Source organism: Equus asinus, chromosome 22 (assembly GCF_041296235.1).
Source record: "Equus asinus isolate D_3611 breed Donkey chromosome 22, EquAss-T2T_v2, whole genome shotgun sequence".
NCBI classification, from domain to species: Eukaryota; Metazoa; Chordata; class Mammalia; order Perissodactyla; family Equidae; genus Equus; species Equus asinus.
Window position 1 is genome coordinate 18,343,729 of NC_091811.1, and position 23,781 is coordinate 18,367,509.

Genomic DNA, 23,781 nt, shown 5'->3' on the forward strand with positions numbered 1-23,781 from the left:
ATCCGCTCCCTCCTCCCCACTCGCCATTGTGTGCTGCGTGGACTCAGCCACACTTCCCTGGATACACAGGAAAGCTCCCCAACTCCTAAAACACGCACCTACCCACACATATACATTCCTAATTCTAGCTGCAAAGATAAACGCATGGAGGCAGACACGGTCCAGGGCAGCCCAGACTGCCCTCTCGCGCGTTATAGTCTCCTCTCCTCCTGGAGCTCCCCCATTTCCAGGGAGCAAGTGGGGCACAGATGGGGGTGGGGGGAGAAATGGGACCTGGGTGGTTACCATGGTAACAGAGCCTAGCAACAGCTGAGAGGCTGATGTGTGGGCTTTTGCAGGGCTGTTAGGAGAACCAAACCTAGACCTAGGGGCTCAGAGGTGACTGATTCCAGCTGGGCAGCCTGTGTGCCCTCCCCCGGACACACCCCTTGATGCCACCCCCACGCCCCAGCAGTGCCTCTCTCAGAGGAGGCAGAGTGCGGAAAGCTAATGAGTGTTAACCACAGGGCTTCTAATGCTGCACAGCTTTTGGGGGGCAGCTGTGGGTGGGGGCAGGTTAGGGAGCAAGGCTGAAAATAAACCAGGCCAGGCAGCCTCCTTCCTGTGGCTCCCTCTCATCTCTTTCCCATCGCTCCATTTTTCTCTTCTCCTTTCACCCTTCACCTTTCATCTGTCTTATCAGCTCTCTCTTCTTCCTTTCCTTGCTTGCTCCATTGTCCGTCCTTCTACGTAATTTTCCCTTTTCTTCTTTCTCCTTTCTCCTGGTCTCTCTTGACCTTCACTGGCAAGTAACAAGCAAGCCACTCTTCCAATTTCTCTTTTGCTCCGGCTGCTCCTCGTCATCAGGACTGCTCCCTTCAGTTTCTCTGCCTTCCATCCTGTCCCAAGTCAATGCCCCGAATCCCAACAGAGCAAGTCTGATGGGGTTACCCGCTTCGTCCTTCTTTCCCTCTCTCTTGGCTGCCCATTGCCTCCTCTCCTCTCCTCTCTGCAGGGCTCCTAAGGCAGAACCAGGGACTCGAATATCTTGCAAAGGCTTTATTTGAAAATTTTGAAACTTACATCCCACAAGAATTCAAGATTATCACCACAAGAAGAAAGAGATAATACAAAAATATATATCACAGCATAGGAGCCAGGTAAGAGAGGAAGAAGGAAGGAAGATGGAAAAACAGAAGTAGGACAAACCTCAGGGGAAGAGCGAGGGAAGAGGAAAGGTGGGAGAGTGGAAGAACCAAGGAGGGAGGAAGGAGGGGTGTGAGGGAGCCTAGGAAGGGGAGGGTGGACTGGGAGGCAGAGCTCCCCATGGCCTTGAACCAGTGGGCTCCAATCCCTGGCAGCCTGGGTGGAGTTAGGGGGGCCCTCAGGGAGGCTGGGACACGGAGGACTGGCTCAGGGGCTCTGAACTCCAGAGAGTGACACACATAGACAGCCAGGACAGATAAGACAAAAGGGACTTAGGAGGAAGGGAAGGGCAAATGGGAGCCCCTTTCTCATGTAGTGCAGCAGGTGACTCCCCAAAACCCATCTCCCAGACAATAGAATTTAGCAGTGGGGTGGGGGAGAAGTTGGGGCCTCACTACCCCTATTCCCGTGGGGGAGCCCTCAGGGTAATGAGCGCACCCTTGGAGTGGGATGGGGGAGACAGTGAAACACACGACATGGAATGGCATGGGACCATGACAGTTGGGGGCCTGAGGAGCCCCCAGCTCACCTCCCACCCACCTCTGGGGCAGCATGCAGGGGCCACAGAAACTAGATCAGTGGGTGTTCCTGAGGGAGAGTGTGAGCACGACACGCAACACCACAACATGGGGCCGGGAAGTGCATGAGAGAGGTGACAGTGAAGTCACCCACTGACCTCTGAGTGACTGAGCTGAGCATGGAACCTGGGAAAAAGAGAAAGTGAAGAAGGAGAAACCAAAGGGAGAAAGGGAGGGGTCAGCAGAGGGCGGGGAGGGAGATGGGGAAAGGGTCTGGAGACTGGCTGTACAAGAGCATGAGTGTGTGCAATGGCCTGTGAGGGTGGAGGTGAGTGTGCAAGGCTTTCATGTGAGTGTGCAAGGGTAGGGATGGGGGTCCAGAAGCCACAAATATGTGAGGCCCCCACCTAAAGAAGGGTGAGCAGGTAGGATCACCTATGGGCCAGTGAGTGTTCCAGGGTGCTGTGCAAGGGCGGGAGCCAGGAGCACCTGTGGCCCCAGCTCCAACAGCTGTCCCCCCTAATGGGATGGGGGCTATGCCAGCCCCTTGGCCTCCTGCTTGGTGGCACCCCAACGTTGAGGGGCATCAAAGATTCACCAGGGGAATCCTAAGAGGAAGAGGGAAAGGGCACAGTCAGGAACCAAGGGGTAGGTGAGAATCGAGAGAGAATCAAGGAAAGTCCAACAAAAAAGAAAGGGAGTCAAGGTTAAGAGGGCTGAGTTGGATTTAAATGGCAACATGAGAACAGGACATAGGTCCCCAGAGAGGGCCAGGGGCTGTGGAGGCACCAGGCCTGCCTGTTCCCCACCCACCCAGGAGGCAGCACCCCAACCACAGCCCCGGAGACCTACATTGCTTCCCCTCCCCAACCTCCCATCCCTTTGCCCCTGCCCTCACCGGTTCAACTGGAAGGCTGGAGCCCCCTTGGGCTGGGGCATCCCAGGCCGGGGTCCCCCTCGGGGCTCCTCATGGTCAGGGGTGGGGGTAGGCGAGTCCCCAAAGGCCCCCAGCACAGTGACCCCGGCTGGGGACAGGTCTGTCAGTGGCTGCTGGCTCTCCTCCTGCCTCAGGGCACCCTGCTGCCCTGAGGGCCTGCGCCGCTTCTGGCTGCGGTCCCAGCTGGTGCACAGAAGGAAAGGTTATCTCACACATATAAGAAGCCCCCGTCCTGGGCCAGCAGTGCTGGTCACCCCTAGCCTCCCTCGGGCACCCCCAACATCCTACAGCAGAGAAAACGGCCTCTAACAGATCCCAACACCAAGTCTCCTGAGACTGTGTGTCCACAAAACCACTTCCCCTACACCTCAGAGGGCTCGGGGATCTAAACCTCCTCCTGACCTGGTCCAGATCCACAGAATGAGTATGTCCTCCCCACCAACAAACAGAGTCCCCCAGAATTGCCCCCTCCCCCATGCATACCCAGAAGGGCCATTTCTCTCCTCAGCAGGCGCCTGGCAGGTTTAGTTCTGGATCAAAGTCAGCTAATGACTGGACACCTGAGTCTAATGATTCTCTCAGTAAAGTGTGAAGGAGTGAGTGACCCATTATTAAATGCATGCAAAGAAAACTCCAGACTTTCTCCCTCCTCTCCCTTCTGAAGGGGCTCTGCAGAATGGGTCCGTTTTCTCTCTCTTGGAGGAAATGGGGACATGGGATGCCCACCAGAGCCCCGAGTGCACATAAATAATTCCCCCATCTCTCCCATTATCCTGTATTTCCCCGAGAGAAGGAATCTGCCTGGATTTCTCATTGTCTCCCCCACCCAAATCCTTACTGTCTTTCCCCAAAGTCTTGCCTTAATCCACCACTTCCTATCCCACCTCCAGCAAAATTGCCATCTTTGCTCCTTTCCTCCTTCCTGCTAAACACTGCCAAACATTCAGTCCCCATCTGCCAGCACCCTCCTCTGCCCAGCTTACCAGAACTTGAAGATGATGCCAGTGGCCACAAGAACAATGATGATGGAGATGGTAATTGTGACATAGAGCTGGGGGTCCACACCTGATTCGGGTGGGGAGAAAGTTTTAGGGAGGCTTGATGTGGGAGGAGAGGGATGCAGTTCAGGAAGCTTAAGGATTTTTGCCATTTGAATTCACATTGCCAAGCTCTTTCTGCTTTTCTGGAGCCTCCCCACTTTATACTTTTTTCCTTGGTGAGGAAGAGTGGCCCTGAGCTAACATCTGTTGCCAATTTTCCTCTTTTTTTGTTTTTCTCCCCAAAGCCCCAGTACATAGTTGTATATCCTAGTTGTAGGTCATTCTAGCTCTTCTATGTGGGATGCCACTGCAGCATGGCCTGATGAGCAGTGCTAGGTCCACATCCAGGATCTGAACCGGCGAACCCCAGGCCACCGAAGCCCAGCATGTGAAGTTAACCACTCAGCCACAGGGCCAGCCCCTGCCCCTTTATTCTTATCATCAGCTTTCCTGAGAGTTTTCAGCTCATTTCCTCCCAAATCCTTTTCCTCTACTTTCCCAAGTCTTCTGATACCTGTGATGAGGAGGAGGCTCCAAGGTCAGAGAAGACCCCTCTCTCTGCACAGAAACTAGGGGGTGGAAATGTCCACCTCTTCCCTGGCTCCACCCTCAAGCCACTGGCCCTGTCTCAGCATTCCCTGAGCAAGATCTCACCCCAGAGGTCCCTTTCATCCATGGGGTTCCTCTGCATGGAATACTCCACTCCCACTCCATCCTCAAGGTCCAGCTCGAATGTCAATTCTTGGAAGGGGTCCCGATCCCCAGGCAGAAGTGGTCCCTTCCTTCTCTCCTTTCCTGAGAACATGCTGTGTGTGCCTCTGTCAGAGCATTTATTACACTGACTCATCCCCCGAGTATGTACACCTCTGTCTTCTCCAGTGGACCCAAGCTCCTTGAGGGCTCGGCCGGCATCTTCATTTCTGCCTCCTGTGCCAGCATAGTGCCTGACACGTCTGTGGAAGGAGCTAACAAAGCCTCTGTTGCTGCCCTCAGAGTCTTCACCCAGCCTCCCCGCCCCTCATATCCCTACCAGCCTCTCCCACTCCCACTCACCTTCCCCACGGCCCCCGAACAGGAATGGCCTCAGGGTGGCAGGTGCTTCTCCAAGGATGAGCCCATCTCCATCACCTCGCATGGAGTCTGAGTTGGGATGCGGGGTAGCCAGCCCATGGGGGGCTGCAAAACCATAGTCCAGGGGCAGAAATCCAGGATTGGCAGAGTTGGGGTCCCCCCCATCCTCTCGAGACACTGTAGGGCCCCATACAATAGCCCAGGGATACTGGGATGAGGGTGGTCCCTCCTCAAAGCCTGATGGGGTGACAGGGGGCGCAGTGCCTGGCAGGACTTGCCGACGTGACCTTGGGACCCGAGGGGATCGGCTTGGTGGGGGTGCCCGCTCCCACACGCACACATGGCGTGGGGCTGAGGGGCCTCCCCGGGCACAGGGGGGCCGGGCTGGGGCTGGTGGGGTTCGAGGTGAGGAGGAGGAAGAACCTTGAGCAGGTGGTGGGAGGGGTAGCAGCAACAGTGGCCAGAGAGAGAGGAGGTGGGACAGCAGCAGTGCAGGCCTGAAAGAAAGGAGAGAAAGTGGCTGAGACACAAGCCCATCTTGGGCCTTTGTGTGGGGAGGACAGGCTCATCCCAGAGATCCCAGGCTGCCTCCCTCCAGGTTTCTCTGCAAAAGCAGGTGGGCCTTGGGAAGACCGGCCCCATTTCCTAACTTCCTGGGGTCTAGCCCTCAGGATAGAAGGCCCTGGGTGGGCGTAGGAGGGAAACAGCCAAGACCCCAGAAAAACGGCCTCCAAGCTCCCCCTGCTGTGCCAAACTTACCACATCCTGGACTCCATGTCCGAGATCTTCCTCAGCTGTGACCCAGAATTTCAGCCTTTACTGGAGGAGAGAGGGAGTTGTCACACCCTAACCCTGCCCTGAGTACGTCCCCAGCTCATTCACCCACCAGTTCTACCCCCGTCTCCCCTCCCAGGCTGCCGGCTGCCACCTATGCTGCTGCCACCCAGGATTCACTGCCGCTGAGCATCCTTTTGGGGAAAAAACTCTCAGAGTGGTTCTCTCTGTAGCCCCTCGCCCCTGTTTACAACTTCCCAGGTCCCCACCCCAGGGTCTACTCTCACTTCTCTGGCTTCCTTCCTTCTCACTTCCTCTGCCCACAGCTCCGAGCTTTTCTTGGATCTTAATTTAGAGCCAAGAACCTTGTGATTCCTTGAGCACCTACCGCTAGGGAGGGAGTCTGAGGGTGGGGGAGGGAAGAGGAAGTCAATCTGAGTGAGTGAGTGTGTGGTGCGTGCACAGGGGGAGCATCCCAGCCTACCCACCCCACTTGTAGTCCCCGGCATTTCTCTTATGATTGGCCCCAGGAATCTGCATCTTCAGGAAAAGGGGAGGCGGAGATGGAGAGATGGAAAGAAAGAGACAGAGAAAGAGAGAGGTGGGTGGGAGAAAAACTACAGAATATAATTTTTGCTCAGTGTTTAATCATCGAAATGCATAGGTGCCCTCTGAAGGGAGGTGGAGTTGGAGAGAGGCCACCCCCTCAAATGTAGCTCTCCTGGGGAAAGAGTCCTGGGAGAATCAGGATGGTTGGTTTTGAAAGAGGAAGGACATATTCTCAGAGCTGAGGGTGATGGATCCAAGGGGACCAGGCTTCCCGAGTGAACAGGGATCTGACACTCTGTGTCCTCTGGATTCTGGGTCTAAATCTGTACATTAAGAACTCTCAGAGAATAACAGGGGAATAAGATGGAAAAGTCTGGGAAGGGGATGGGAAAGGGGGCAGTGGGGAGAGATAAAAGGGGGAAAGGCTGAGAGAGGGAAGGGTGGTGAGGAGGGAGGAGAAAGGCGAAGAGGAAGCGGCCACAGAGTGCAGGGTGAGGAAGAGGAGTCAGTCCTGAAAGGGAATGGACTGGGAAGGTGGGTACAGAAGACTGGAAGCTTGGAGGATGCTGAAGGGAGAACAGGACAGGAGTAAAGGTCAGAGAGGGAAACTGAGAGGGTGAAAAGGTCACAGGAGCCAGGAAGAAGGTGGAAGGGCTGGAGAAGGAAGGGAAGGTTCAGGCAGGACGGGAAGTGGAAAGAATAGAAGGGGAAGAGAGTTATGGGGTAGAGGAGACCAGGCATGGAAGAAAGGGAATGGGAAAGCAGAGAGCATAATACTGAGGACAAAATGAGAAGAGGAAGGGACCGGGCCGAAAATGGGAACAGCAAAGATGGAGGAGTTGGAAATTGTTTCTTCAAATTTAAAGGGATATGGAGCTCTGGAAAGAGATGGGGATGGGGACATGGTGGGGAGAAGGGAGCGAGGGACGGGAAGAGAACGATGCCGGAGGGAGGGAGGAGTGTTAGAGCGAACCAGTGAAGCGGAGAAGGGCTCACAGGGACATCTGTGGCCAGCAGACTTCAGGACTCACTTGCCTCTCCGCCTGTGCATCGCCCCCCCCCACGCCCCCACCAACGTCAACTTCAGTCCCCGGACCCCGCACTCCCATTAGCCGCCCCCTCCAGGAAGCCCGCAGTCCCCAGGCAGGCGCGCCACCCCCACCCTCTCCTCTCTCCTCACCGACCTGTTGTGCGCAGGAGACAGCTGGGGGTGGGGCGGGAGCCTTGGGGTGGGGGTACACGGCCGCATCCCCAGCGTTGCCCGGAGCCCACCCCTCCCACAGGCCCGTGCTCCCCGGGCAGGGCTGGAAAGCGGCGAGAGTGAAAAAACGAGGACGAGGAGGTCGGCGAAGGGACTCCGAGGGAGGGAGCGCGGAGAGCAGAAAGAGAACCCTAGGCAGGAGGATGCGAGGAGCCGAGGGCTGAGCCGAAGGCGGGATGGAGGCAGCTGCGGGGACGGTGACCGCTGCGCCAGGAGGGCACGATGGAGTCGGGACGGCGGAGGGATGGAGAGCGCGGCGGGGAAGGAGCGCTTAGGGGCTGGAGGCTTGAGCCCGGGGACCGAGGACTGCGCCGGGAGGGGCGGGGGGCGAAAGGCGCGGAGTCGGGAAGGGCAGGGCCGGGGTCCTTGGGGTGGGGGCGTGGGAGGTCCCTCTCACTCACCTGCATGCCTGGCGCGGTGGCGCGACAGCTGCGGGCGCTCAGTGCTGCGCGGCGCTGGGGGGTCGCGGGAGCGAGTGGGGCACGGGGCATGGTCAGGGGCTTTGGCCGGCTGCGGGGCGCTGGAGAGGGTGGGGGGCGGGCGCCCGGGGCGCGGGGCGGCGGCGGCGGCGGGAGATGCTCGGCTCGGCTCGGCTCGGCTCGGGCGGCGCTCGGCTCGGCTGGGCTCGGCGCGGCAGCTCGGAGCGCTCGGTCTCCGCCTCTCCCCCTCCCGCCTGTAGACCACGCACGGTTTAACCCTCCCGCCGCCGCGCCGCAGGAGTCGCGTCCAGCTGTGTCCCAGGTAAAGGGTTGGAAAGGGCAGCTGATGGTGAGCGACCGTCTGACTTCCTGGGTTCCGACAGAGGGCTTCCCCACCCCTTTCACCCCAACTCCATGGACACCCGTGGTCGCCCTAGTCAGTTTCTGAGATTCTGAGTCACCCAACGCTCTTCATCCCTAACTCTGTTTCGCCCCTGGCGGAGCATGCCTAGTACCAGAGATCAAGGTGGGGATGAAGATCCGGCACCATCCTTGGATTATCCCTGAAGTTTGATCCCCCGATTCCACTCTGGCCTTGCTACAGTGTGTTCTTCTCCAAATGCTCTTTGAAATAAGTAGATCCAGTCGCATTACTCAGCTTTTCTAGCACTCAGAATATCCAAACTCCTTACTGTGACTTACAAGGCCCTATATGACCTGGCTCCCACTCTGATCTCCTCTCCTAACACTCCTTATGCCCCAACTGAACTTGACCTGATCTTTGTTCCTAGAACTAGAGGAGCTTAACCTGCCGCAGGGCCTTTGCACTTGCTGTTCCCTCTTCCTGGAATGTTTTTCCCCGATTTTTCACAATGACTCACTCTTTTCGTTAAAATCTCACTTGGATCCAATATCACCTCCTCTGGGAAGCCTTACCTAACTTCTCTATCAAAAGCAGCTTCTCCTGCCTCCACTCTCACCCCATCCCTCTTTATCATATTACCCTGTGTTATTCAGGTTGTGCTTCTAGGACCTGACACTCTCCTAGTTTCTCTCCAACCTCACTGGTTTTTCTTTCTCTGTCCTCTTCCACTCGACCTCTAAATGTCAGAGCCTCCTAGGGCTTAGTCCTTGGCCCTCTTCTCTTTCCACATTCTCTGTCCAGTGATGTCATCCAGTCCCAAGGCTTAAATACTATGTAAATGTCATCGAGTCCTAAATTTATATCCAGAGCTCCAGACTCATTTATTCAACAGCCTACTTGACATCTCCACTTGGATGTCTAATAGCCATGCAAAGCTAACGCGGCTAAAATAGATGTCTTGAATTCTCCCCCCACCAATCCATTCCTCTTCCAGTGTTCCCCTTCCTAGGACATGATGACTGCTACTTGTTCAGGCCAAAAACTTAGGAAACGTCCTTCCTCACTTTCCCTTTTCTCACTGATCCCACCCTCTATCTAATTCACCCGCAAGTCTTGTGAGCTCTGTATCCAACATGTATGAATCCATCTACTTCTCTCCATCTTTGTTGCTATCATCCTGGTCCAAGCCATCATCTGTCATCTGGAATATCACGATAGCTACCTAGCTGGCCCCTAGCTTCTGCCCTTGCCCTTTACAAACTAGTCTTCACATTTTCTAGTAATATTTTGAAAATCTAAATCATATCGTGCTCTTCCCTGTTTAACATATTTGAGTGGCTTTTCTGGAATAAATCTGAACTCCTTGTTAGGAGAGGCCCCCCAACTTGTGTTCCTTCTCAGTGTCCAAACAATGCTCCTGCCAGATTGGACTTCTTTATGTTCTAGAGCATCCGAAATCATTCTCTTAGCACCCCTGCACTTTTGATTCCCTCTTCCTGAAAACCTTTGTCCCCACACCCATTTCCACCTGGTTGGCTCCCTCTTGTCATTCAGCCACCCACTCTGTGTCATCTGTATGTTTCATTGTCTTTCCAACTCATCACTCTCTGAAATGATCTTATATTTGTTTACTGTTTGTTGTCTGCCTTCTGAGCCCCACATACACCGGAGAACACAGATCTCATTTGTTTTATTCACCCTGTATCTTTCCTCATGCCTGGAACACAGTAGCTGCTCAGTATTTATTGCTTAGTGACCTTCACCTGGGACCCCTGCCCACTCTGAACTCGTCATTCTCTCCTCTGCTTTCCACCTGCCTTTCCTCTCTATCTGCCTGCCTTCCCTGATCTCTTTCCTGTGCCGAATGCTTTAGGCTGAGTCTCTGCTCACACCCCCGTCCCTCTAGACTCTCGCCCTTCATCCCCTGCGCTATAACTATCATTAGCCTGGCACTCACGCCTCCCGGAAGGAAGCCTGCTGTTCTGACCAGCACCTGCAGCGGCTGCCCTCCTGCTTGCCTGTCCCTGACAGCCCTTCATTCCAAGGTCAGAACCGGAGTGAGTGAGCCATCCTCCTAGTGTCTCCCAGTGGCAGGGGAAAGATGGTGCACACTGGATGTGAACTGGGCCATGTGAGGCAGGGTATGCCAATCCTGCCATATCCTGGGCCCCAGTGAGCCCCAGTGCATCCTGAGGATATGCTGTAAGAGGACGCATTGTGTGATGGGTGTGGGTCCTATTTATCAAGGGAATATTCACTACCAGTGTAAGTGTCTTTTACACTGAGGACTTTGGGTCATTATCAGTTATTTCTAGTATCTTGATTCATTCATTCCTTCAATGACTATTCTTTGAACACCTCCTACATGCTGGGTGCCATGCTACGGGCTGGGGATACAGTGGAGAGCAAGAACATATTCATCACTCTCTTCATGGAACTTCAAATTGCATGAGGGAGACGCTGAAATACAGAGTGATAAGTGTGTCTTCAGATGAATTTGAGGACCTTCTCACACTCCACAGTCTATAAATTCTCTCCCTCTCTCTGGCTCTGCTTGTATCTTTGTCAGTATCTCCAGGCTCATTGGGGGTCTCAGTATTTGTCAGGGTAAATTTCTCTCTGTTTCTTCTTCTCAAATGTCCAACATCCTTCTGAACTCTTCTCACCCGCAGCTGATGATTTTGCTTGCTGCTTTTCTGAGAAAATAGAAGCAGACAGAAGAGAACTTCCCCACTTTCCCCACATCCCAGCCCACCTCTCCTGTGGGGGATCCCAGAGCTTTTCAACCACCCGAAGTCATCGTTCCAACGACTGTCCGTCCCTCTCGCGCAGCATCTCTCCTTGATTATTCCCAGCAGCTTGTAAGTGCACTGTCATTTCCTGCATCTTAAACAAACCCTCCATCCTCTGCCCCTCTCTACTTCCCTTTATAGCAAACTGCCTCCTAAGATGGTCTCTATTCGTTGTCTTTTCCACTTCTCCTTCCATTCCTTCTCTTTTCCTTTTATTAAACTATTTAATTTTTGTAATTCATTATTTTGAATTGGTAATACATTCACATGTGCAAAAAAAGTTTTCAATATATTAAAAGACATATAAAGTTCTCATTCTCACTTCTGCCCACCATCTTTCCAGGTCCCATCCCTGCCCTCGATGTGACTAATTTCTGTGTTCTTCCAGAGTTTCATTATGCATACACAAGCAAACAGTAGTATGCAGTCTTACTCTTTCATGTATTTTACGTAAAAGTTGGCACACATTGTACACTTCTACATCTTTCCTTTTTTTTTTAAAGATTGGCACCTGAGGTAACAACTGTTGCCAATCTTCTTTTTTTTTTTTAATTGCTTTTTCTCCTCAAATCCCCCCAATACATAGTTGTATATTTTTAGCTGTGGGTCCATCTAGCTGTGGCATGTGGGACGCCACCTCACCATGGCCTGATGTGTGGTGCCATGTCCACATCCAGGATCTGAACCAGTGAAACCCTGGGCCGCCGAAGCAGAGTGGGCGAACTAACCAGTCAGCCGTGGTGCCAGCTCCTACATCTTTCCTTTTTGACTTAACAGTGTATCTTTGCTATCTTGCCATATCAGTGCCAATCCATAGGGAGGTTTGTCATCCTTTTACACAGCCTCATGGTATGCGGACGTGTGGTTGTACTTCCTAATCTCTCTTGAACCCACTACCCACTCCTGTTAGGCTTCTGCCCAAAGTACCCTGCTGAAATTCCTCAAGGAATATGACCAGACCTCCATATTTCCAAATCCAAAGGTCAATTGTCACTCAGTATAACGGTCCCAAGATTTAGCCATTCTGTGGCATGTAGCTGGAGTCCAGACACTTTCACTGGAATATAATGTGCCACTGTGTGAATACACCAAATATATCGTAATTTATCTATTCTCCTCTTGATGGATTTAGGAATTGTTTCTATTTTTGGCTATTACAGTGGCGCATCCTTGTTAGTATGGTAGTGAGTATCCCTGCCTGTCACGCGGGAGACTGGGGCTTGATTCCCCGACGGGGAGGCCAGGTGCATCTTTTAATTAAAAAAAGACCTGTCATTGCCCCTGCAAGGTGCTCCATGACACGTGGAATATATAGATGGACGAGGAGCTGTACATCCCCATTGTGCCTGGAACTGTGTAAATTAGGGCGCTTCCGAAAGGTACCCTGCTGCCCCAGAGTGCAGTGAGTGAGAAAAAAAAAGGGGGGGCCGGCCCTGTGGCCGAGTGGTTAAGTTCGCACGCTCCGCTTTGGTGGCCCAGGGTTTGGCCGGTTCAGATCCTGGATGCAGACATGGCACCACTCATCAGGGCATGTTGAGGTGGCGTCCCACATAACACAGCTAGAAAGACCCACAACTAAAAATACACAACTATGTACTGGGGGGCTTTGGGGAGAAAAAGGAAAAATAAAATCTTTTTAAAAAAGAATATTTATCAACCCTTCATTTTATGATTATGCTTTTTGTATCTTGAATACGAAATCACTCTCTACCATTCCTGGTCAGAAAAGTATCTTCTTACATATTCTTCAAAAGATTTCTTTTTTTTAAAGATTGGCACCTGAGCTAACAAGTGTTGCCGACCTTCTTTTTTTTTTCCTCCTACTTTTTCTTCCTAAATCCCCCCCAGTACATAGTTGTATATTTTAGTTGTGGGTCCTTCTAGTTGTGGCATGTGGGACGCTGCCTCAGCATGGCCTGATGAGCGGTGCCATGTCCACGCCCAGGATCCGAACCAGTGAAACCCTGGGCCGCCAAAGCGGAGCACGCAAACCTAACCACTTGGCCACAGGGCTGGCCCCTCTTCAAAATATTTTAAACTTCTCCCCTTTATGCTTAAGTCCTAAGTCTCCCTAGAATTGACTTTTGTGTATGGTGTGTTATGAGAATCAAGTTTTCATTTTTGAATATGGAAAATCAGTTATCCCAGCTTCATTTAGTGCCTAGTCCCTCCTTTCTGCCTGATCTGCTTTGCTAACTCGGTTATGTAGCAAAGGTCCATATGTACATGAGTCTGTTTCTAGATACTCTGTTCTGTTCCATTGGTCAACTTGAAAAAACCTGCACCAGTAACACACTTCCTTAAATTTTGTAGCTGTAGAATGAATCTAGATCTCTCCTAGAGCAGACACCACCTTGCCAGTAGATTCTTCTTCAGGAGGATCTCCCCACTTCTTGGTCATTGCTCTATTTGAGAATCAACTTGTCAAGTGCTACAGGATTTTGATTGGAATTGCATTGAATCCAAAGTCTAATTGGAGACAAATTGACATCTTTTTGATATTGAAACTTCCTATCATGGATTTGGGCTACTTCCCCATTTATTTAGGTCTTTAATGTCTTTCAATGAAGTTGTATAATTTTCTGCATACAGATAATGCACATCTCCTGTTTTATTTATTCCTCGGTACTTTATTGCTTTTCTGTTATGGTAAATGGTATATATATATATATTTTTTTTTTTTTTTGGAGGAAGATTATCCCTGAGCTAACATCTGCCGCCAATCCTCCTCTTTACTGAGTAAGAGTGGTCCTATGCTAACATCTGTGCCCATCTTCCTCTATTTTATATGTGGGATGCCTGCCACAGCATGGCTTGATGAGTGGTGTGCAGGTCCACGCCTGGGATCTGAACCAATGAACCCCGGGCTGCCAAAGCAGAGCACACGAAGCCAACTGCTACAGCCACCAGCCGGCCCCAGTAAATGGTATTTTTAAAGATTACTTTTAAAATTGTCTTTTGCTGGTATATAGAAATGCAGTTGATTTGCAATATTGATTTTAGAGCCAACCACCTCGATAAGCTCTCTCTTCTGTGTAATAATTTTTCTATAAACTGAATTTTCTACAAAGACAATCATATCTCCCAATGATGGCAGTTTGCTTTTTCCTTTTCAGTACTAGGCCTTTAATTTCCTTTTCTTGTGCTGGCCAGGACCTTTAGTACATGTTGAATACAAACAGTGATAGCTGGCATCTTTCTTTTGTTCCTGGTTTTAAAGGAAACACTTCCAATATTTTCCTAGTAAGAATGGTGTTTGCTGTAGTTTTTTTTTTTTTTTTAATAACTTATCAAGTTAAGGAAGGCTCTTTCTATTCCTAGTTTGCTAAGGGTTTTATTATGTATGGGTGTTGAATTAAATGCTTTTTCAAGACCATTTTTATTGTGAAATATAACACAAAGATAAATGCAACAAAACATAAATATAAAGGATATTGACTATTTATAAAGGGAACACTTACAGAGGGAATGCTAATACTCGTGTAACCACCATCCAGGCTAACTGAAAGAGCCTTCCCAGTATTCAAAAGAGAGATGTGTGTCCCTACTCGATCATACGCCATCCCCTCCTCACCATAGCTAAGTAGTTTTCTGACTGTTATGGCAGTCACTTCCTTGCTTTTCTTAATAGTTTCCCCATATGCGTGTACATTCCTTAACAAAATAGATTCTTTTGTCTGCTTTTGAAGATATAAATGTAATAATACTATATGTATTTGTTGTATGCGTAGATGTGGAATTGCTGCATCATAGGGCTTCTTCCATTAGATAATGCTGAACTCTTTTCCAAAGTGGTTAAACCACTTATACTCTCACTGTATATGGGAGTTTCTTTTGTTCCTTATTCTTGTCAACACTTAATATTTCAGACTTTAATTTTGGCTATTCTGGTGCACACAATGATATTTCATTATGGCTTTAATTTGCATTTCTCTGATTAGTAGTTACTAATTACTAATGAGGTTGAACACCTTTTCATGTGTTTGTTGACCTTGTGGATTTCCTCTTGTGAAGTGCTAGTTCAAATCTTTAGTTCACGTTTAGAGTTTTTATTGTTAGGAGTTTTTTTCTTAGTCATTTCATTATACATCCTGGTCACATCCTTTGTCAGTTATGTATGTTACAAATGCTTCCTTCGTTTTTTTTTTTTTTTTTTTTTGAGGAAGATTAGCCCTGAGCTAATATCTGCTGCCAATCCTCCTCTTTTTGCTGAGGAAGACTGGCCCTCAGCTAACATCCATGCCCATCTTCCTCTACTTTATATGTGGGATGCCTACCACAGCATGGCTTGACAAGCAGTGCCATGTCCGCACCCAGGATCCAAACTGGCTAACCCAGGGCCACCTAAGCGGAACATTCGAACTTAACTGCTGCGCCACCAGGCCGGCCCAAAATGCTTCCTTCTATTCCGTGGCTTGTCTTTTGATAAACAGTTGTTCTTGATTTTAATGTAGTCAAATTTATCAATCTTTTCCTTTATGGTTAGTATATTTGAGTCTTAAGAAATATTTCCCTACCCTTGATGTAAATTATTGTGAATTTCAATTAAAAAATATATATATAAAAAGAAATATTTCCCTACCCTGAACTTATGAATATATTCCTCTATATATCTTCTAAAAGGGTTTAAATTTGCCTTTTACATTACTCTATAGTATAGTGTGGAATAATTTTTGTATATGGCTTAAGGTAGGGCTTTGGTTTTATTTTTTCATATAGATACCCAGTTGTCACAGCAACATCGAAACATGTGTCCTTTCTTTCCTGCTCAAAAGTGCAAACTCTATCATAAATCAAGTGTCTTTTTTTTTTTTTTTGGTGAGGAAGTTTGGCGCTGAGCTAACATCTGTTGCTAATCTTCCTCTTTTTGCTTGGGGATTGTCCCTGAGCTAACATCTGTGCCAATCTTTCTCTATTTTGTATGTTGGACGCTGCCATAGCATGGCTAGATGAGCAGTATGTAGGTCCACATCCAGGATCCAAACCCGCAAACCCCAGGCCACTGAAGTGGAGCACATGAACTTAACCAGTACACCACCAGGCCAGCCCTGTCAACTGTCTTTTTATGTTTGAATCTTTCTGGCCTCTGTATTATGTTCCAGTGGGCAACTTAGGTAACTATCTTGTGCCACTCCTACACGGTCTTAATTATTATGGCTTTGTAATTATGTCCTGGTATCTGGTAAAGCAGGTCTTTCCACCTTGTTCATTTTCAAACGGCTATTTGCATTTCCATGTAAATTTTAGAATCAGTTTGTCAGTTTCATAATCTCACAAAAAAGCCTGTTGGGATTTTAATTAGGATTGTCCTGAATCTATAAATCACTTTAAGGAGAATTGACTTCCTCATGATATTGAGACCTCTAATCCATGAATGTGATAATATCTCTCCATTTGTGTTAGATCTTTCTCAGTGTCTCACAGTAAATTCTGATTTGCTGCATATAGGTCTTCCACATATTTTTTTACATTTATTTTGTATTTTACATTTATTTTGTAACATTATTACACATATTTTGTTACATTTATACCTTGGTATTTGATATTTTTCATACTGTACTAAGTGGTAACTTTTACAATTATTCATTATCTAATTATTTGTTGTTCATATATAGATATATAATTGATTTTGTATTTTTTTCTCAAGCAGCCTTGTTAAACTCTTATTCAATAATTTATTTGTAGAGTGTTTCTTTTTTTTTTGGAGGAGGATTAGCCCTGAGCTAACATCTGCTACCAAGACTCCCCTTTTTGCTGAGGAAGACTGGCCCTGAGCTAACATCCGTGCCCATCTTCCTCTACTTTATATGTGGGATGCCTGCCACAGCATGGTGTGCCAAGCAGTGCCATGTCCGCACTGGAAGTCAAACCGGCGAACCCCGGCCTGCTGAAGCGGAACGTGTGCACTTAACCTCTGTGCCACTGGGCCAGCCCCTATTTGTAGCGCCTTGAATTTTATACATATGCTATCACATTTTCACATTTTCTGTAAATGGTAACAGCTTCATTTCTTCTTTTATCTAATCCTTTTACTTTTTTTTTTCTTGTCTTACTGCTCTGGCTAGGATCCCCATTACAAGACCGAACAGAATTGGTGATAACAGGCATTCCTTTATCAGATTAACAAATCTCCTTCTAGTTTCCTTTCTTTTCTTTTTTTTTTTTAAGATTTTATTTTTCCTTTTTCTCCCCAAAGCCCCCTGGTACATAGTTGTATTTTCTTAGTTGTGGGTCCTTCTAGTTGTGGCATGAGGGTATACCGCCTCAGCATGACCCGATGAGCGGTGCCATGTCTGAGTCCAGGATCTGAACCAGCCAAACCCTGGGCCGCCGAAGCAGAGTGTGCAAACTTAATCACTCAGCCATGGGGCCAGTCCCTCCTTCTAGTGTTCTAAAAGATGCTTTTTAGATTTCATACGTTTTGTCTGTATTTATTGAGATAATTGTGTGATTTATTCCATTAATCTATTAACATAATGAATAAAATGAATGTATTTTCCAATTCTAAGCTACCCTTAAATTCCTGACATAATTCAAGTTAGTCAGTGTATTATCTTTTTTGCACATTGCTGGGTTCAGTTTGCTAGTGTTTTATTGAAGATTTTTGTATCTCTCTTAATAAGTGAGATTGGCCTGTAATTTTTCTTTCTAGTATTGCCTTTATCTGGTCTGGTTATCAAAGTAATTCTGGCCCTATTGAATGAGTTGAGGAGTGTCCTTTCTTTTCCTGTTTTCCGGAAAAGTTTACACATAAGATTAAAATGATCTGCACTTTGTAAGTTTGGTGCAACTTAGGTGTATGATGTCATTCTTAACTCTTTCTTTTCCTTTCACACCTCACATCTAATCCATTTGCAAATTCCGTTCCCTCTAGGTCTACATTAAATTCAGCATCCCACTACTTCTCACCTCCACTGCTATCACCTTGTCTAAGCCACCACTGTCTCTCGCCTGGATAACTGCAGTAGCCTCCTAATTGGACTTGTTGCTTCTGTCCATGCAGCCATTATGATGTTTTAAACATATGGGTTAGATCCTGTTACTCTTCTGCTCAAACCCTCCATTGGCTGCCTCAGAGTAAGAACCAAAGTCCTTACAATGGCCCACAAGGCCTGATATGATCTGGCCACTTTGTTCTCCCTCTGACCTCATCTCCTACTTCTCTCCCCTTACTCTGCTCTAGCCACACAGGACCCCTTGCTGTTTCTCAAACACATCAAATATGTATGTTCCCATTTCAAAGCCCTTACACTTGTAGTTTGCTCTGCCTGGAACACTGTCCCCTCAGAAATCCACATGACTTGCTCCTTTTGTTTTTTCAGAGTCTCTGCTCCATTGCCACGGTGTCAGCGAGGCCTCTCCTTACTACCGTATATGAAATAGCAAATGTCTCCTGCATTCCCCATCCACCTCTCCTTGCTTTATTTTTCTTCATAATATTTATTACCTCCTGACCGTTTATGTATGCATGTATGTATTTATTTATTGCCTGAGTCTCACCACAAGAATGTAAATACCAAGAGGACAGGTATTTTGTGTATATCTCTAGGAACTAGAACAACGCCTGGCAGTAAGAGGTGCTCAGTGTACTCCTCTTGAATCAATGGTGAATATTTTATTATGTGTCTGACTCCTTGAATGTTAGTCAGCTTCTCTACTCTATTTCAGGGCATCTTGTTTTCTATCCTTAGCATTAAAAACACAGCACCTGGCACAGGGCCTTGTACATAACTGTTACTTAGTAACAAACGAGTGAATGAATGAATGTTACAGCCTAGGCTTTGCTTTAGTCTAATTAGCTCCCATCCTTCCCTTAGAGATCATCTTTATTTTTCTTCCCACTTTCCCCCTTCTTTCCTCATTTCCATCCCTTTCCCTTCTTTCTCACATCTATTCCGCGTCCTCTTCTCTCTCTGCTCTTTCTACTCTCCCTCCTTTAGTCCATCCTCTCTCCTCTCTTTCTCTAAATTCTACTTCTCTACTTATTAATCATTCTCTCATTTTCTGGTCTTACTCCTCTTTCTCTCACAAAATCATAAAACATCAAAATCAGAATTGGCCTTAGCGATTCTGTTGTCTGACTGCTCACTTTGCAGATGTGGAAGATGAGATGCTACGAGATGGCACAATTTAAGGTCACAGCTACTTTAAGGCTGAATCAGAACTAGATTTCAGGCTCTCTCTGTCTCCCTCCTCTCTTCTCTCTTCCCTTTCTGCTTTTTCTTTTCTTTCTTAACACAGCGCTGGAATCAGACAAACTTGCATTTGAATCTCAGTTCCGCCACTTACACTGGTGATCTTCAACAAATTATTTGGGGGCTGGCCCGGTGGCACAGCAGTTAAGTTCGCACGTTCCGCTTAGGTGGCCTGGGGTTCGCCAGTTCGGACCCCAGGTGCAGACATGGCACCGCTTGGCAAGCCATGCTGTGGTGGGCGTCCCACATATAAAGTAGAGGAACGTGGGCATGGATGTTAGCTCAGGGCCAGTCTGCCTCAGCAAAAAGAGGGGGATTGGCAGCAGCTGTTAGCTCAGGGCTAATCTTCCTCAAAAAGAAAAAAACAAATTATTTAACTCTGTGATCCTGTGTCCTCACAGATTAATTGAGATATTAATAGGCACCTCAAAAGGTTGTCATAAAGATTGAATAAAAAGTTGAACAACAATAACAACACAAAACTGCTACAGGTAACATCATACTTCATGGTGAGAAACTTGAAGTTTTCTCACTAAGATCATGTACAAGGCAAGGATGTCCCCTCTCAGGACTCCTTTTCAACATCATACTGGAAATCCTTGCTAATGCAATACGGCAAAAAAACAAAATAAAATGTATATTGATTGGGAAGGAAGACATAAAACGGTCTTTGTTTGCAGAGAACATAATCATTTATGCAGAAAATCTGAAAGAATCGATTAAAAAACCTCCTGGAACTAATAAGGAGTTATAGCAAGGTTGCAGGGTAAAGGGTTAATACACAAAAGTCAACTGCTTTCCTATATGCCAACAATGAACAAGTGAATTTGAAATTAAAAACACAATACCATTTACATTAGCACCCCAAAAAGAGAAATACTTAAGTATAAATCTAACAAAATACATATATATAAGACCCATATGAGGAAAACTACAAAACTCTGATGAACAAAATCAAAGAACTACATAAATGGACAGATAATCCATATTCATGGGTTGAAAGACTCAATATTGTCAAGACAGCAGTTTATCCCAACCTGACCTATAGATTTAATGCAATCTCAATCCCAATCCAAGCAAGTTATTGTATGGATATTGACAAACTGATTAAAAAATTTATATGGGGGCTGGCCCCATGGCCAAGTGGTTAAGTTCACGCACTCTGCTTCAGCGGCCCAGGGTTTCACTGGTTTGAATCCTGGGCGCAGACATGACACTGCTCATCAAGCCATGCTGAGGTGGCATCCCAGATGCTACAACTGGAAGGACCCACAACTAAAAATACACAACTATGTACCAGGGAGCTTTGGGGAGAAAAAGGAAAACTAAAATCTTAAAAAAAGAAACGGCGGGGGGCTGGCCCGGTGGCACAGCAGTTAAGTTCGCACGTTCCACTTCTCAGCGGCCCAGGGTTCGCTGGTTCAGATCCCGGGTGCGGACATGGCACCACTTGGCAAACGCCATGCTGTGGTAGGCGTCCCACATATAAAGTAGAGGAAGATGGGCATGGATGTTAGCTCAGGGCTGGTCTTCCTCAGCAAAAAGAGGAGGACTGGCAGTAGTTAGCTCAGGGCTAGTCTTCCTCAAAAAAAAAAAAAAAAAAAATTTATATGAAGAGGCAAAAGACCCAGAATAGCCAACACAATATTGAAGGAGAAGAACAAAGTTGGAAGACTGACACTACTTGACTTCAAGACTTACTGTAAAGCTACAGTAATCAAAACAGTGTGGTATTGGCAGGAGCATAGACAAATAGATCAGTGGGACAAAATAGAGAGCCCAGAAATAGACCTCCATAAATATAGTCAACTATTCTTTGACAAAGGAACAACGGCAATGGATCAAAGGTAGCCTCTTCAGCAAAGGGTGCTAGAACAATTGGACATTCACATGCAAAAAAAAAGGGAATCTAGACACAGAATTTACACCCTTCACAAAAAGTGACTCAAGATGGATCACAGACCTAAATGTAAAATGCAAAACTATAAAACTCGTGGAAGATAACACAGGAGAAAACCTAGATGACCTTGACTATAGTGATGCTTTTTTAGATACAACACCAAAGACACAATCCATGAAAGAAATAATTGATAAGCTGGACTTATTAAAATGAAAAACTTCTGCTCTGTGACAGGCAAAATCAAGAGAATTAGAAGACAAGCCACAGACTAGAAGAAACTATTTGCCAAAGACACATCTGATAAAGAACTGCTCTCCAAAATATACAAAGAACTCTTAAAACTCACCAAATGAGAAAAGAAACAACCCAATTAAAAAATGGATCAAAGACCTTAAACACTTCACCAAAGAAGATATACAGATGTCAAGTAAACATATGAAAAGATGCTCCACGTCATATGTCACCAGGGAAATGCAAATTAAAACAACAACGAGATACCACTACACACCTATTAGAATGGCCAAAATCTGAAATACTGACAACACCAAAAGCTGGCCAGGATGTGGAGCAATAGGAACTCTCGTTCACTGGTGGTGGGAATGCAAATGGCACAGCCACTTTGGAAGACAGTGTGGTGGTTTCTTACAAAACTTAACATACTCTTACTATACGATCCAGCAATTTTGCTCCTTTGTATTTACCCAAAGGAGTAGAAGACACATCCACATAAAAACCTGCACATGGATGTTTATAGCAGCTTTATTAGTAATAGCCAAAATTTGGACACAACCAAGATGTCCTTCGGTAGGTGAATGGGTAATAAACTGTGGTACATCCAGACAATGGAGTACTATTTGGCACTAAAAAGAAATGAGCTATCGAGCCATGAAAAGACATGGAGGAACCTTAAGAGATTCCTTAAGGCAATCTGAGGTGGCTACATGTTGTATGATTCCCACTCTATGACATTCTGGAAAAGGGAAAACTATGGAGACAATAAAAAGATCAGTAGTTGGCAGGGGTGGGGAGTGAGGAAAGATAAATAGGCAGAACACAGAGAATTTTTAGGGCAGTGAAAATACTTTATGATATTATCATGATGGATATATGTCATTATACAGGTGTCCAAACCCACTGAATGTATACCAACAAGCGTGAAACCTTAAGTAACTTGTAGATTTTGGGTGAACATGATGTGTCAATGTAGGTGCATCCTTGGTAAAAAAAAAAAAAAAAAAGTACCATTCTGGTAAGTGATTTTGGTAATAGGGGAGGCTATGTATGTGTAAGAGCAAGGAGTACATGGGAAATCTCTGTACCTTCCTCCCAATTTTATTGTAAACCTAAAACTGCTCTAAAAAATAGTTGCTTTTTTTTTTTTTTTTTGAGGAAGATTAGCCTTGAGCTAACATCTGCTGCCAATCCTCCTCTTTTTGCTGAGGAAGACTGGCCCTGAGCTAACATCCATGCCCATCTTCCCCTACTTTATACATGGGACACCTACCACAGCATGGCTTGCCAGGTGGTGCCACATCTGCACCCAGGATCAGAACCGGTGAACCTCAGGCCGCCAAATCTGAACGTGCAAACTTAACGGCTGCGCCACTGGACTGGCCCTGAAAAATAGTCTTAAAAAAAAAGTTGAACAAATAAAGACCTGGCACATAATAGAACATATGTCGGCTCTTTTCTCATTCTTTCCTCATATTTTTATTTTTACTTCCCTCTTTAAATTGATAAGATTGCATTCATTCTTTGGTTCCTTCAAACTTTGGATATTTTATTATGCCTTTGATCCCTTCTCCTCTTTTACTGTCATCTCTTCCATCCATTTCTTCTTCTCTTTCTCCTCCTCTGCCTCTTCTTCCTCCTTTTTCTCCTTCTCTCTCTCCTTTGTTTCTGCTTCTCATTTTCTATCATAAACCAAGCCATGTGTTCCATAAACTTTGAGCTTAAAGTCCCTTCAGCTCCAGCAGTCTACCAGTCCTCTGATTTCATCTTCATTTGTGTTGTCTTTTCCCACTTTCTCTCTTTCCATTACCTGTAAATTATTTAACTTCCCTGGGCCTCAACTTTTCCATCTGTAAAATGGAAATAAGATTGTTATAAGCATCAAATGAATTAAGGAAAGCTCTTAGTGCTTAACACAAAGGCCTCCAAGAAGTCATTAACTTTATTCTCATTTGACCTGCTGCAAGCCTGGTATGAAATATAAAACTACGGAAATGTTAGCTGTTTATTTTTTTCTTAAGGCACAATGGTGAAACGGAAAGACGGCTTCGGGTTTGAAAAGACCTAGGTTCCAGGAGACTCTCTGGATTATTATGAGCCTCAATTTCTTCATCTGTAAGACGAGACTAATGACATATGCCTTCCTTCCACCTGGGGTTTTTTCCTCCCCCAGGAATTAAGAGTCAATATACAGGAAAGCGTCACTCTACAAGTACATGTTGTAATCATGATAGACGGTGTCCTAGATTCACACTGGGGAGGCGGTATAGTTACGAGGATTCAATAGGATAAAATTTTTAAAGATGCCTGACCAATAGTAAGCACTCGATACATGTTAGCTATTATTATTTTACCTTTTCCACTTCTTTTCCCTTGCTCCTCAAAAAAATGAGTGAACTACCCACGTGATCTCTGCTGCTAAACTATTACTGATTATTGTCTCCGTCCTCTCCTCCTCATGCCCCCACCGTTTTTTTTCTTCTCTCTCTGTCTCTCCATTACAGCTTTCCTCTCTCCTCAGGCACCCGTGCAGCCTGGATCTCCA

General features: G+C 46.9%; 1 protein-coding gene and 1 long non-coding RNA gene across 5 annotated transcripts; one reads left to right on the top strand and one right to left on the bottom strand.

Annotated features, from left to right (window-relative positions):
• Positions 1 to 1,020: 1,020 nt before the first annotated feature.
• PIANP (PILR alpha associated neural protein) lies at positions 1,021 to 8,012 on the bottom strand. Of its 4 annotated transcripts, none has more exons than XM_014866558.3 (6): positions 7,737 to 8,012; positions 5,511 to 5,570; positions 4,734 to 5,248; positions 3,624 to 3,705; positions 2,602 to 2,823; positions 1,021 to 2,311 (listed from the first exon to the last, which is right to left on the bottom strand). In XM_014866558.3, exons 2-6 carry the CDS (start codon positions 5,525 to 5,527, stop codon positions 2,290 to 2,292), a joined length of 858 nt encoding a protein of 285 aa, XP_014722044.1. In that variant the 5' UTR covers positions 5,528 to 5,570; positions 7,737 to 8,012; the 3' UTR covers positions 1,021 to 2,289. The 4 variants fall into 4 exon arrangements, with proteins under 4 accessions (XP_014722044.1, XP_070350360.1, XP_070350359.1 ...); XM_070494259.1 differs by lacking the exon at positions 7,737 to 8,012 and adding an exon at positions 7,259 to 7,490 and having other exon boundaries at positions 1,024 to 2,311; XM_070494258.1 differs by lacking the exon at positions 7,737 to 8,012 and adding an exon at positions 5,813 to 5,890 and having other exon boundaries at positions 1,024 to 2,311.
• Positions 7,397 to 22,676, top strand: LOC139041548 (uncharacterized). The gene is made up of 4 exons (XR_011496877.1): positions 7,397 to 7,532; positions 10,791 to 10,979; positions 13,719 to 13,836; positions 21,240 to 22,676. It is a non-coding gene; the product is annotated as an uncharacterized lncRNA (long non-coding RNA).
• Positions 22,677 to 23,781: the final 1,105 nt, after the last annotated feature.

Bases quoted from the DNA above. Each gene is read 5' to 3' on its own strand.
- PIANP (XM_014866558.3), bottom strand. The intron at 3,706-4,733 runs GTGAGTGGGAGT...CACCCGAATCAG, and splicing joins GTTCGGGGGCCGTGGGGAAG to GTGTGGACCCCCAGCTCTAT. The intron at 2,312-2,601 runs GTGAGGGCAGGG...TCTTCCTCTTAG, and splicing joins CCAGCCTTCCAGTTGAACCG to GATTCCCCTGGTGAATCTTT.